Source organism: Aquarana catesbeiana, linkage group LG03 (genome assembly GCF_042186555.1).
Source record: "Aquarana catesbeiana isolate 2022-GZ linkage group LG03, ASM4218655v1, whole genome shotgun sequence".
NCBI lineage: Eukaryota > Metazoa > Chordata > Amphibia > Anura > Ranidae > Aquarana > Aquarana catesbeiana.
The window spans coordinates 627,143,610-627,156,934 of record NC_133326.1 but is presented as its reverse complement, the minus strand read 5'-3'; the positions used below and the strand labels follow the sequence as shown (position 1 = coordinate 627,156,934).

General features: G+C 42.9%; 1 protein-coding gene across 3 annotated transcripts in view; it reads right to left on the bottom strand.

The window, feature by feature from the left end:
* Positions 1 to 2,470, bottom strand: part of LOC141133202 (CD209 antigen-like protein C) — a 136,758-nt gene extending 134,288 nt beyond the window's left edge. For 2 of the 3 annotated variants that reach the window (XM_073622418.1, XM_073622420.1), the window contains exon 1: positions 2,321 to 2,467. In XM_073622418.1, coding sequence (XP_073478519.1) covers positions 2,321 to 2,354 — 34 coding nt within the window. In that variant the 5' untranslated portion in view covers positions 2,355 to 2,467. Of the gene's footprint in view, positions 1 to 2,320 lie in introns of all 3 variants that reach the window. The other variant, XM_073622419.1, reaches the window with a different exon arrangement.
* Positions 2,471 to 13,325: the final 10,855 nt, after the last annotated feature.

The window sequence follows — 13,325 nt, the reverse complement described above, 5'->3', positions numbered from 1 at the left end:
AGCCAGTCCCCAGTGCTAAAAAGATTGGGGTAAAGTGGTTTATTGGCTGACTTATAGAGGATGGAGCAAAACTAGATTAGACAGAATGGGATTCAACTCTGGTAGCAAGCAAAGAAGGTGATGTTCCAAGTTACCATAACAAAAAACTAGTAAAGAAGACAAAAAAAGTATTGTCAAAGATAGGGTTAGTTTATACTTGCTTCATAACAAGGCTTCAGACAGGCTTTGTAAAGCTCTCTGAATGCTAGTCAAAGCCCCTGTCACTAAATAAAATGGTTAGCTTACAGTCCAGTTTACACCTTGCGTTTGCTTTACTTTGCTTTGCTTTGGCTTTGCTTCAAAAATTATACCCCATGTCACTTTAGTGGTGCTTCAAAACGTCTTCAAGGCCTTCATAGAACTCTATTACAAAGCTCGCTTGAAACTTGTGTGAAGCACCTGCAGCTTTTGAGAGGCTTTTATTCAACTTTGGCTTCTGTTTGTTTTGGAGAAATTGCAGGTATGAGATATCCACACACATACACAGGGCATCTGTCAAGCTTCAACAAAGCTTCAAAAGAGCATTACAGAAGCATCACCAAAGCAACACCAAAGTTTCATCGAAGCACCACCGAAGCATCAAAAACATCATAATGTGTGTTGTAGCCAAAGCAAGTGTAATTAGCCCTTATACTATTTACTGGGTAAAGCTGGGTATACACTAGTAGATTTTTGAACTTACGTTTGTGCAAAGATTTGTATGAACATTCATACTAAAATGCTTAGTACATTTAATGACTTTACAAATATTGTTTAAAAGTACCGTATTTATCGGTGTATAACACGCACCCCAAGTTTAGGAGAGAATTTTAAGGAAAAAACTTACATTAAAATGCCCATCAATGTAGCCTTATCGTGTCCATCTGCAGCCTTGTTAGTGTCATTGCAGCCTTTTCAGTGTCAGTGCAGCCTTGACCCAGTTTCCATTGCAGCCTTGTCAGTGCAGCTTTGCCCCAGTGCAGTCTTGTCAGTGCAGATTTGCCCCAGTGCAGCCTTGTCAGTGCAGCTTTGCCCCAGTGCAGCCTTGTCAGTGCAGCTTTGCCCCAGTGCAGCCTTGTCAGTGCATCCTTGTCAGTGCAGCTTTGCCCCAGTGGTCAGTGCAGCCTTGCCCCCAGTGTCCATGCTTGCCCCCAGTGTCCATGCTTGCCCCCAGTGTCCATGCTTGCCCCCAGTGTCCATGCTTGCCTCCAGTGTCCATGCTTGCCCCCAGTGTCCATGATCGCCGCCGACATACACATAGCTGCATTTAGTTTTAAATATGGCGCCGCGGAGTTCGGAGAGACTCGGCGGAGCTGAACGAGCGCCGCTGAAATCACAGTGAGCCGAGATACACATAGTCGAGTGTATTCGGCTCTTTCCGGCACCGCTCACAGTCCCGCCCAGTCCCGCCCTATGATGGACATAACACAGGTCCAATGGCGGGACTGGACGTGACTGTGAGCGGCGCCGGAAAGAGCCGAATACACTGGACTATGTGTATCTCGGCTCACTGTGATTTCGGCGGCGCTCGTTCAGCTCCGCCGAGTCCCTCCGAACTCCGCGGCGCCATATTTAAAACGACACGCTCTGTGAATGTCGGCGGCGATCGCCGCCGATAGTTCACAATTAGCGGGGATTGGCGTATAACACGCACCCACGATTTTTCCCTGATTTTAAGGGGAAAAAAGTGCGTGTTATACGCCGATAAATACGGTACTTAAAATTTTCATTTGCTTTAACATTTAATTTTTGAATGAAAGTGGTTTCTCGAACAAAAACCACATTCACTATTAGAAATGTCTTCGAGAATATGTTCGAGAATCACTATGGTCAAAAATGAATGGCAATTTAGCACCACTATTGATTAGAAAATCGAAAAAGAACGTTCTTAATAAAAAGACAATTCTAATGAAATTCTACTGGCCATGGCCAGCTTAAAGATACAGGTATGAGATGTAAATGATTTGCACAATTTTGATTTGGTCAGATTTTTATAAATCCCTGTTGCTCCCACCCATAGATTTCATTTAAGCAGATGAACAGATTGAAAATTGATGGATCTGGAGTAACCCCAGACCCAAACTCACCCCAGATCAGCAGAATTTGTATTATTTTGGCTAGGTGTCAGTGAATAATATCAAATTATCTGTAGCAGTATGTCTTATCAAATTCTATGGTACATTTAAAATGAAAACTAAACAAAATATTACAAACCATACTGTGGTAGTGCTTGTTATAATAATATAACTAATTTAAAATAATTGACAGGATCTCTGAATAAAAAATCTTGTCTCTCGATTACCTGATTTTGCCTCAAAATCTTCAGGTTTCCTCATTGTACGCAGTTAAAATTTTTAATCCTGTGAACTGTGCTATAAGTGTCTTCTTTGCTGTTTTCTGTTCTGCATTTACAGGAAGTTTTCAACTGAACTTCGGATTTTAGGAACTTACGAAAGATTTTCAGGAACTTGTGAGTATTCACAAGTAGACTATTTATTAGGTAATATGTCTAGAACAGAGGGATTAATAGCTCAAAACTATACATGCATAATGTAACCATGGGACTCTTTAAGACAAGACTCCTCCATCAATGGGTTCACATATACATATGCTTTAGATTGGGCCTTATTTACCAAAGTACCTGAAATTAAACTGAGAAAGGGGAATCTATATTTGCTTCTGGGACAGGACATAAGGGAACAGGGACCCGAAATAAGGGGAAATCTACCCATTGCTGTCACAAGGTACTGTAGAAATACAAACCTGAAAAAAATTTCACTTTTTCTCACCCTACCAAAAAGCAAAAAAAAAATGACAAATGTTATTAAACTGGAATGTTATGTGACAAGTGTACATTTGTTCTGTGTGAATGGGTGCAATTTCAAATGCTATTAGGCTATTTTCTCTCCAGGTCAACTGTTATTTATTCCTAAAAAAAAATATTAGATTGAGAAAATACTGCATTATGGCCACTAGCAAAGAACATAAGTATTTATTTACTATGATCATCAGCTACATATTTTCTGTCTATTCTTTATGAATGTATAGACAAAAATAGCCTACAAACATTCGGGTTTGCCTCCATTCACACAGAATGAATGTACATGCAGTTTCTCAGAACAAATAACTCTGCAAGTTTTCTTTTTTTTTTTTTTATAAGTACACCCCATAAACTTAAGGTGTAGGTAAAGACAACACTTTTGTTTTGTTTTATCAGGTAATTTTGTTTGCTGCCTGTGTTCTGCTGGGGAAATTTCACTTAAGTTACTGTTCTGGAGGCACAACAGAAAATAAGTGGAAATCTCTCCTAAGTGAATAGATATCCCATCTTAGACAGTTGTCATGTGACTATTTGTCCCAATTGTAGGTTCTTTCCCTACCACTTGCTTTGTTTGGATTGTCTAAGTGACAACGGCCACCGAGACAAATATCTCCCCAACAGAGATACATACAACACTAAAAACTTGTCAAAGGATCTACTCTATTCAAAAAAAAAATGTAAATGCCTTTTTATATATTAATTTACTTAACCTAAACCTAAAAATTAACACTTAGTGGCCAATTTATAAGAAATTTGCTTTGCAAATGTAACAATTCCAGTAATGTGTGAAATATGTGTGTAATAGTTTCCTTATTGCTTTTTGTACAGCAGGGAACATAATATGAAGGAGACTTCTGCACTGTGTGCAGTTTATGGAGAATCCTGTGTTCGGACGAACTGACCTCCAGCTGCAGAGTGGAGTGAAACATTTAGCAGTGGTACTATTACCAACAGGGGCGGCCTTTCCATTAAGGGCGCCCGGGCACCGCCCCCTATCTTCGCCACCCCCTATATGCAGTGGATAGATTCATGCTATGCATGAATCTATCCACGGCCGCTGCGGCCACCCCCTATTTATGTGTTCGGCCACTTGCGGGTCACTGGACATATGAATTACAGTGGCCAGGGTTTTTTTGAAGAACCTGATTAGAGCTATAGGCTCTAATAGGCTTCAAAATCGGGATGCAGAGAATTGCGTCTGGAGCCCACCCAGGTGTGTTGCAATAGCGAATGGAAATTCGCTGTTGCAACACTGATCCTCCTCCCGTCCAATCGGGAAGCAGGTATGAAACCTGTTTCCCGATTGGCCAAAACATCAGGCGATCCTATTGGGTGCCTAGCGCTGGAAGGAGGAGAGAGGAGACACCACGGAAGCTGCTCTAGGAGAGGACACCGGAGCAGCTTTCCCCTGAGCCTGTCACGCTCTCACTGCCTGCATCCAGGGTAAGGACAGCGGGTGGTGGCGGGGGTGGGGGCCTGTGTTAGTGCCATGGAGGGGTAGTGCCACTCCAATGGCGGCCCGGGGGCGTTGTTTGCTGCCCCTCCCCCAAACAGAAAACCCCACCAGCCGCCACTGATACACACTGCTAAAAGTGACAGCTTCTTTCTGGTTGTTAGGTAGCTGACACCTGCCAGCATCCCATCAACCAGTAACTTATCCTGACCCAGGGATTCCTGAATGAAAATAGAATGTAAACAAACAGCAGGCCCTTTAGGTCTAGTATGGACTTTAAGGGGGACCCTATAAAAAAAAGTCCATATTTGGTTAAGGCTGTAGTAAACCACAGTTTTTTTTTGTTCTTTTTTAATCTGCAAGGCAAAGTTAGAAAATGCCAGTATGCACTGCATACTAGCACATTATGTGAAATTTACTTTAAAATAAAGCCCTTCAGAGCCACCCTGTCACCACTGACAGGGCTTACATCTTTACACGGTCTTCCTTCTGGGTTGGCAGGCTCCGGTCCTTTGATTGTAATGAGCGGCAATGACGTCACACTCCCGCGCGGGAGCCACTGTTCACAGCGCAGTGCTCAGAAGGAACGGCATGGTCTGCCGTTCCTTCACAGCACATGTACAAGTGACATCACCAGTGGCTTCACAAGTAAATATCTCCTAAACGTTTAGGAGATATTTACTGTACCTATAGGTAAGCCTTACTATAGGCTTACCTATAGATAAAAAGCATCCATGGGAGTTTACTCCCAACTTTAATGACATTAGCGGGTGATGCCCCTTTGTTTACTTTAGCAGCGAAGACCCAAAAGATGTTATTCAGATGATCTTTGCCCTTTATTTACTTTCAAATATGGTAATGACTGGGTCACCCCACTCCTTTGTTTACTTTAGCAAGGTGAGCCAGAGATGTAATTTGGTGTGAGGGAGAGATGGGACTGGACGTGTCTCAGCGACTTCAAGTTTTTTCCATAGACGGGCATCATTCTTCATGATTGATATTGATCTGCATCGGTGGACTAGGTGATTGAAGTTAGATGTACATTGTGGGACTTTTCTTTTTTTTTAATAAAGGACTTATCCAAAGTTTGGGTGTGTTGATTTGTAGGGTGTATATATATATATTTTTTTTTTTTTTGTGAATTAGTAGAGGTACTATATACTCCTTGTTCCCATGGGGGGCAGTATCTGATGGCCCCTTTATTTTTAAAGGAGAATTCCAGATTACAATAAGCCCTCCACCCCCAGACCTCCGCAACCACTGAGCCAGGGTTGTGGAAAAGAGGCTCTTGTCCTCATCAACATTGAGAAAAGGTGCTTTTCTTAGGGGCATGGGGCCTGGTATGTGGCCACCCAGGCTGCATGACTTTTGGAAATCCCCGGCTGGCAGCTGAAAGTTCCATTCAGGGATTAGTCACTGGTTGTTAGGATGCCTGCAGGTGCCGACCGCCTAACAGCCAGGAGGAAGCTGTGATACCACTACTAAATGTTTCACTTAACTTTGCAGCTGGAGGTTTGTTCAGCTGTTCACACAAGATTCTTCAAAAAAAACTGGACACAATGCAGAAGTCTCCCTAATATTATGTCCCCCTGCTCGTTGACTGTTCTTAGCCTATTAACTTTCATGGTCAAATGTCCTTAAGCTATTTTTCTTATAGGATCGATTGTTCAGGGGTAGTTACATTTGCCTGGCGAAAGGCAACAAAGAATCTATTACACATATATTACCAACATAATGGGTATTTTTCGTTATGCTTGCACAAGTGTTGAGACATAATTTTTTTATTAATTGGCCCCTTAAAGTGAAAACTCAATTAAAATCTAACTAAGGCTCAACCTACTCCCACCCCTATTCTAAAACTATTATATCTACCCTGTAAAAGAAAAGATGCTTATACTTACCTATTCTGAATCCAGTCACATGATCGGGTCCCAGCACTGGCTTCAGTGTAGAGGACGGATAGCTGACAACAGATGTCCCATAGTAAGTTTATGGGTGACATCAGATACCCCAAACTAAGTTTATGGGTGACACCATCGCACGGGTATTTGCAGCCATTGTCACTGATCTCTGCTCTACCCTGAAGCTGCCGCTGGAGAGATCATGTGACCAGACAGGAGCGTCTTCAGAAATGGTAAGTATAAACATCTTTTCTTTCACAGGGTAGATAGAATAAGCTTAGAATGGGGTCACGAGTAGGTTAAGCCTTTGTCAAGTTTTTATCGCTGTTTATATCTCCATTAGGGAAATTCACCCTCAGAGTTGGTCCTTCTGCCCATTGTTAGTGGGACAAAAGTTGTGGGAAAACTCAACATTTTACAGTCATCATCAGATCATGAATAGAAGGGATATCATCCAATGAGAACATTTGTTCCAGAGACAGCTGCCCAAGGTGGAATTCTGTTGTCTCTTTGGGACAAGAAGTGAAAAAAAATCTCCTCGATGGCGATATCAACAGCAATAAAAAACCTGACAAAGGTTATAAGTTCTTCAGTCAAATGGGCTGGGTTCATCTCAAACCTGAATCCCATCCCTAATTAAAACCTGAAATATTGACAGTAAATTTTAACAATAATAACTATTAATTATCCTACTCAATTAACTAACCTACACTGAATGTGGTTTAGGTAAAAAAAATTATACCTGCCTAGGATTAAAGTGACATTAAACTCTGTTTTTTTTTAAAAATATATCTGATTCAGATATATATTCTAAAAGTCCCTTCTATTGCTCTCAGCCTCCTCCAGATTTCCAAAAAAATTTTTTTTTCTGTTGTGAACCGAGTTCCTGTTAGAGGGTGGCTGTATTTTTTCTCCATGGTCCCACTGTATGTAGGAACTAAGCCACCATCTGTTGCTTGCTCCTGAGATGGAGTATGGACTATGTGATTTGTAGCGTTCATAAAGCAGTGCACATGACCCAGGGGCGTACGTAGAGGCGTAGCAGCGGTTGCCATTGCGACCCGGGCCCCCTGTATGCCTGGATAGGACGGCAGCAGGATGTAGAGGACTGATCCCTCCATGTAGCTGCTGAATGCCAGCTTAGTAAAAGCACATTTACACACTGCACATGTCTCAGTTTCCTTGGTTATACCACAACGTAACCTTGCTAGATAGACGCAAGCAAATCAATTGGGGGCTCATCCGGGATATTGCGCTAAAGTTCAACTGAAGCAAACCTGTTTTTCTGTGGTGTGTTGTGTAGCGTGTGCTAGGTAAAAATGCCGCATAAGCTATTTAGGAAAAGCAAGGCTGCAGAGGGTTATGGTATCCAGAGGGGAATGTGCAGCTTTTCTATCTGGGCCAGAGAAATGAGTGGGAGCCTCTTCCCACTCATTGTCTGCCAAATTCCGCTAAAGGATTTGTAAAGTATGCTTCTCCATTAAATATGACTTGGGTTGATAAAATCTCAGATCATTTTGTATATTTTAGCCTTAAGGGGTTGGATTAAAGTAAAAAAGAGAAGAGGACAGTGTCCAGAGTAGGTTGGTAATTTCTTCATGCTATCTATACTGAATCTCAAAGGGGGGAGAAGGCAGAGGCAGAAGTTAAGGTATTAAAAGACCAGCTTTATATAAGTTGTTTATCCACTTCATTATTTTAGGCCCCAATCCGAGGTGTTGTAGTGTAGTCATCATAAATCCCCAGTCTACCCTGTCAAATGCTTTTTCTGCATCGATTGACAGGAGTAGATCTGGGAAAATGTTGGTGTTCTTTCTTTTCAGCATCAGGAGTGTTTTTATGCTGTTGTCCCTTCCTTCTCTACCCGGGACAAATCCGGTCTGGTCTGGGTTTGTCCATAGTGGCATCAAACTTTTTATTCTTGTGGCTAAAATTTTGGCATAGAGTTTCGTATCTGTGTTCAATAGAGCAATGGGCCTATAGCTTGAGCAATTAACTTTATCCTTTCCTTCTTTGGTGCTAGGAGTGACTCTTTCCTAATATCTTCTTCTTCTCCTATTTTGTTTAGATATTCCCATAGCTTTGGAATCAGTTGGTCTTGGAATTTTTCATAGTATCCGATCGTGAGTCCATCTGGCCCGGGACTTTTACCAGTGGAGGTTTCTTTTAATGCCGCCTTGATCTCTTCTTGTGTTATTTCCTTTTCTAGGTCCAACAGTAGCTCAGATTTAATTTTTGGTAAATTGGCTTTTTCCAGATAAATTTGGGTCATCTTCTTCTTTCTTTCTGCTTGTTGTCTTGTTGCTTGCTTTTTTATAGCATATAAAGCACTATAATATTGTGCAAAGGCTTGTGCTATATTTGTGGTTTTATTTACTACTTCTCCTTTTTCATTTTTTATCTTCTCTATATAATTTAAGGTCTTCTTCTTTCTTAGAACATTTGCAATATACTTTCCTACTTTATTACCCATCATAAATCTCTGACTTGTAACCCTATTGATTTCCTTTCTATCTTCTTCCTCCATCAGTTCTTTTAATTGTTCTCTTTTTAAGATCAGGGACCGATATATTTCATTTTTGCCTTCCTTTTTATGTCTTTGTTCCAGATTATACATTTCATTTTGGAGTTTCAGCATATTCTTTCTCTTTTCCTTCTTCTTTCCCGTTCCTATAGATATTAATTTTCCCCTGATTACAACTTTATGCGCCTCCCATAAGGTTGCTCTTGAGAGGTCAGGGGTATAATTTTCCTGAAAGTATTTTTCAATCTCGTCTTTTATAGTTATTTCAATACCTTTGTCTTCCAATAGTTCTTCGTTAATTCGCCATGTTCCTCTACCCATAGATTCTCCCCGAAGGTTTATCTGCATAGAGACTGGAGAGTGGTCTGAAAAGACTGACGTTTCAATTTCTGTCTCCAATACTTCTTCCAATAGTCTGTGTTCTAGCATAATATAATCCAGTCTAGTGTAAGTTTTATGTATTGTTGAGAAATATGTATAATCCTTTATTCCTGGATGCTGAACTAGCCAAGCATCCACCAATTGCAATTCATGCAGTTTCTTTCTAATCCTCCTTAGTTGTTTTCTTTCTCTGTCTAAGGCAGTGGATGTAGAATCCAGGTTGTGATCCATGACGAAGTTAAGATCACCTGCTACTATTAATTTACCCTGTTTAAATTTAAATAGGTCGGTCATTTTCTCCACTAGAAATTTTTTAGGATTTTTATTAGGGCAGTAGAAATTTGCAAATGTATACTTTATGTCTTGTATTGTCCCTGTGAGAAAGAGGAATCGTCCCTCTGGGTCTGCCTTTATCTTTTCAATACTAAAGCCACTGTTTTTTCCGAACCCGATTGCGACACCTTTTGCTCTTCTTGTAAGTGAGTCTCCATAGTACCAGAGTGGGATTTTTTTTTAATATATTTTAATATTCGAGTCCTGCGTTATATGCGTTTCCTGCAGGAAAACTATATCAGCCTTGAGTCTTTCCATTTCCTGCAGAATTGAATGCCTTTTTTGAGGAGAGTTCAGCCCTCGGACATTGTATGTCAGAATTTTTACTTTATTTATTTTTTCCATTTACAGCTCTAGTTTCACACCTTCTCCCCCCTGTAGGAGAGGCCCTCCCCCCGCGCCCCGAAGAGGGACACGGGGGGAAGGACCTCCCCCCAGGGGCCAGCACCCAGGCGAGCCCCTCCGTCCAAACGGTCGTCTAGGCAGCATAAAGTTCTCCTTTCTTTTTTCTCCTCTTTTTTTTCCTTTTTCTTTTTTTTTCTTTTTGGTGAGACAGTCCTAAACCCTTCCTTACCTTCTTTCCCGCTCAACTCCCTCCCTCCCCTCAACCCCTCTAACCCTCCCGTTTCCCTCCCTCCCCCCCATACCAGAACCCCAAACCCTTGTGTACCTGACCAGAAGGTCATGAGTAGGTACCATGTGATTTTAAAGGTTCCTTATCCCTACTCCCTCACTTGAGGTGGAAATCTGCTTGGTCCCTTGGACCACCCTCCTCCCAAAGGCTAAGGTGGTGTCAGCAGAAAGCACCCCTTCCTCCGGATCCCCTCCCCTCCTCCCCCTGATGCCTCCTTTCTTTGTTCTCCTATTTTTTAACCCTTTGCTTGTTTCCCCCAGCCCCTCACCCCCTCTTCCTTTATATCTGGAACTATTTCCTATGACCTAGCTTCCAGTGTGCTTCATCCCCTGTCTGCCTGTCTAATTTTTTAGCTGGTTCTTCCGAGTTTTTTGGTGGGGGAATTCCCAGGGTCTTACAGAAATCTGGGATTTCTTCCGGGAATCTCAATTTTGTGGTTCTTCAATTTTTCTTAACCAATAGGCACGCAGGGAAGCCCCAGTTATATTGGAGTCCATTTTCTTGCAATATTTTTAATAACGGTTTTAACGTCCTCCTTCTTCTTAGCGTATCTTGAGATAGGTCTTGGAAGATCTGAATTTCCTTTCACTCAATTTTTATTGGTGATTTCCCTTTTAAGCTTTTCCAGACTTGGTTCTTTCCTTCTAAGGTACTAAAGTGGACCACAATGTCTCTTGGTGTCTCATTAGAGAGACCTAGTGGCCTTCTTGTTCTGTAGGCTTCTTCAATTTTAAACTCATTTGTTGTTTCGTTAGTACCTATTGGGTTGAGAACTTGCCCGATTACCTCTATTAAATTTTCTGTTTGAGGCGATTCTGGGAGACCTTGGACTCTCAGGTTCTTCCTCTTTTCCTTGTTTTCCTGGTCCTCAAATATATACGCCTGTTCCTGTTGTTCTTGCTTTAAAATTTTTATTTCCCCTTTTAACTATTTAATTCTTCTTGAATGTATGTCCCATTTTTTTTTCCACTTCCTCCACTCTAGCAAGCATATGTCCCATATCTTTATGGAGTTTTGTCATTTCTGATTTTAATGAGGTTTCTAACGCTGCAAACATCCTTTCCATGTCTGTCATTGTTGGTAGTCGGACCGTTTTCTGATCATCTGTTGTTTTAAGGGGGTTCTCGGGTTCAGTTTCTTGCTCTGTTCTACTATCCAGGGTTATGCTGCTGTCCATGCTTGTTTTTGTCTGACTCTTTTTATCTTTCTTTTCCTTATTCTCTGCTAACCTTCCTTAGGAGCTTTGTTGTTTTTCCACTCCCTGGGTTACATATCTATGCATTGGACCAGGAGTGGGGCTCATACTAGGGCATGGGGATTTTGTCACCACCCCTCCACCTCTCCCGCTTTTGCCCCTCATAAGAAAAACGGGAAAAGAAAAAAAAAAAGGGGGGGGGGGGAACCACGCAGCTGGGAACTTAGCTTCAGGCAGCTTTCTTGCCGGTTTTACTTCCTAAATTAGTCCATTTTTATTATCTTGTTGTAAAATATAGTAAGAGATAGGAAATAGGAAGATAAGCAATAGGAAATGAACGTCCAGCTTTCAAAAATACAATTACCCAGGTAACAGCTGTTATTTTACTTCCTTATGTCGTTATTGGCAGACTTCATGTACCTTGTCACCTTTCAAAACAGTGTTCGGATATTAAATATCAGTGGTGTTACTATTACTTTTCTTACCAAAAGATATTTATACAGTCAGATGTTAATCCCATTTTGTTAACTGGGGATGGCTTATAATATGATAGTAAGAGTAAGTACTCCAGGAGCTGCATTCAATGGGGGGAGGACACCAGAGACTTCTATTCACACCAACTGGTTCTTATGGACTCTCATGCATAACATCTAAAAGAGTACAGCCTTTATCATATATATAGCAGCAGTTTACTTATCTTGAGGGGGTGGGAATGGGTGTTCCTCCTTTTTCCAGTGCAGATTTCTTTCCTTTCTTTTATTTTGCTTGAGTCTGACCACGTTCTTTGATGCCATGGCTCAACTTTACGAAGATCCCCAGCTATCTGCAACTGCAGAAGCCGCACTTCATACTTTACAACAAGGTCGCTGTCAAGGACTAATACTCACCGAGGCTGAGATGCCGGGAGCGGCTTACCCTTGCGACCACGCGCACCCAGACCCCCGAAGTGGGTACAGAGAGCTGGGGGCACGCGGAGGCACGGGCTTCCGGAAGGCAGGAGGTCCGTAGATAGATATCTGGTGCACTGGGATCCGTACGGGACTGGTGATCCGGATCAGGTATCAGGCAGAGGCAGGTCTGTAATGCTGGCAGGGATCAGGGTATTAGGCAATCAGAATAAGCAAGTCCGTTATGCAGGCAGAGGTCAGGGTATCAGGCAATCAGAATAAGCAAGTCCGTTATGCAGGCAGAGGTCAGGGTATCAGGCAATCAGAATAAGCAAGTCCGTTATGCAGGCAGAGGTCAGGGTATCAGGCAATCAGAGTAGGCAAGTCCGTTATGCAGGCGGAGGTCAGGGTATCAGGCAATCAGGGTAGGCAAGTCCGTTATGCAGGCAGAGGTCAGGGTATCAGGCAATCAGAGTAGTGGTTTAAACAGGCCAGGGGGTTCGGTACACTTTCAGCAGGCAGACAGGTAAAGGTTTCACAGGAGACAGATCAGGGGAGAGCTGACGACGAACCAGCAACCCGACTGGGTGCTGGCGCCGTCAGAAATAGTCTCCCCCCGGCGAGCGCGTCAGTGTGACGCGCTACCGGGTACCCGCACGGGCGACGGCGCGCACACGGGGACCGCCGTGCACCCGCACGCGTCGCACCATCAGGCCACGGACGGGTGTGCGGCGAAGCGCCAGTCCGCCGCGCATGCGCACCGGAGCTCGGCGAGCGGAGACGCTCCCGATCTCCTGACAGTGCCCCCCTCCTAAGGGCGGACACCGAACGCCCAGGCTAGCCATCAATTCTGGATGATCTCGGTGGAAGGTTTGGATTAGCCGTGGAGCATGCAAGTTCCTAGCAGGTTCCCAAGAGTTATCTTCTGGTGGATAGCCCTTCCACTGGATCAGATACTGTAGTTGCCTGCCCCTCTTTCTACAGTTCAGGATGGACTCCACCTCAAACTCATTTTCACCATCCACTTTGATTGGCGGAGGAGGAGGCTCTCCTCTCCCCGGAAAAGGGCTAGGTACCACAGGTTTCAATAGTGACACATGGAAGACAGGGTGAATCCGATATGTCTTGGGTAGTGCTAGCTCCACAGCCACAGGGTTAATGATTCTCCTGACTTGGAA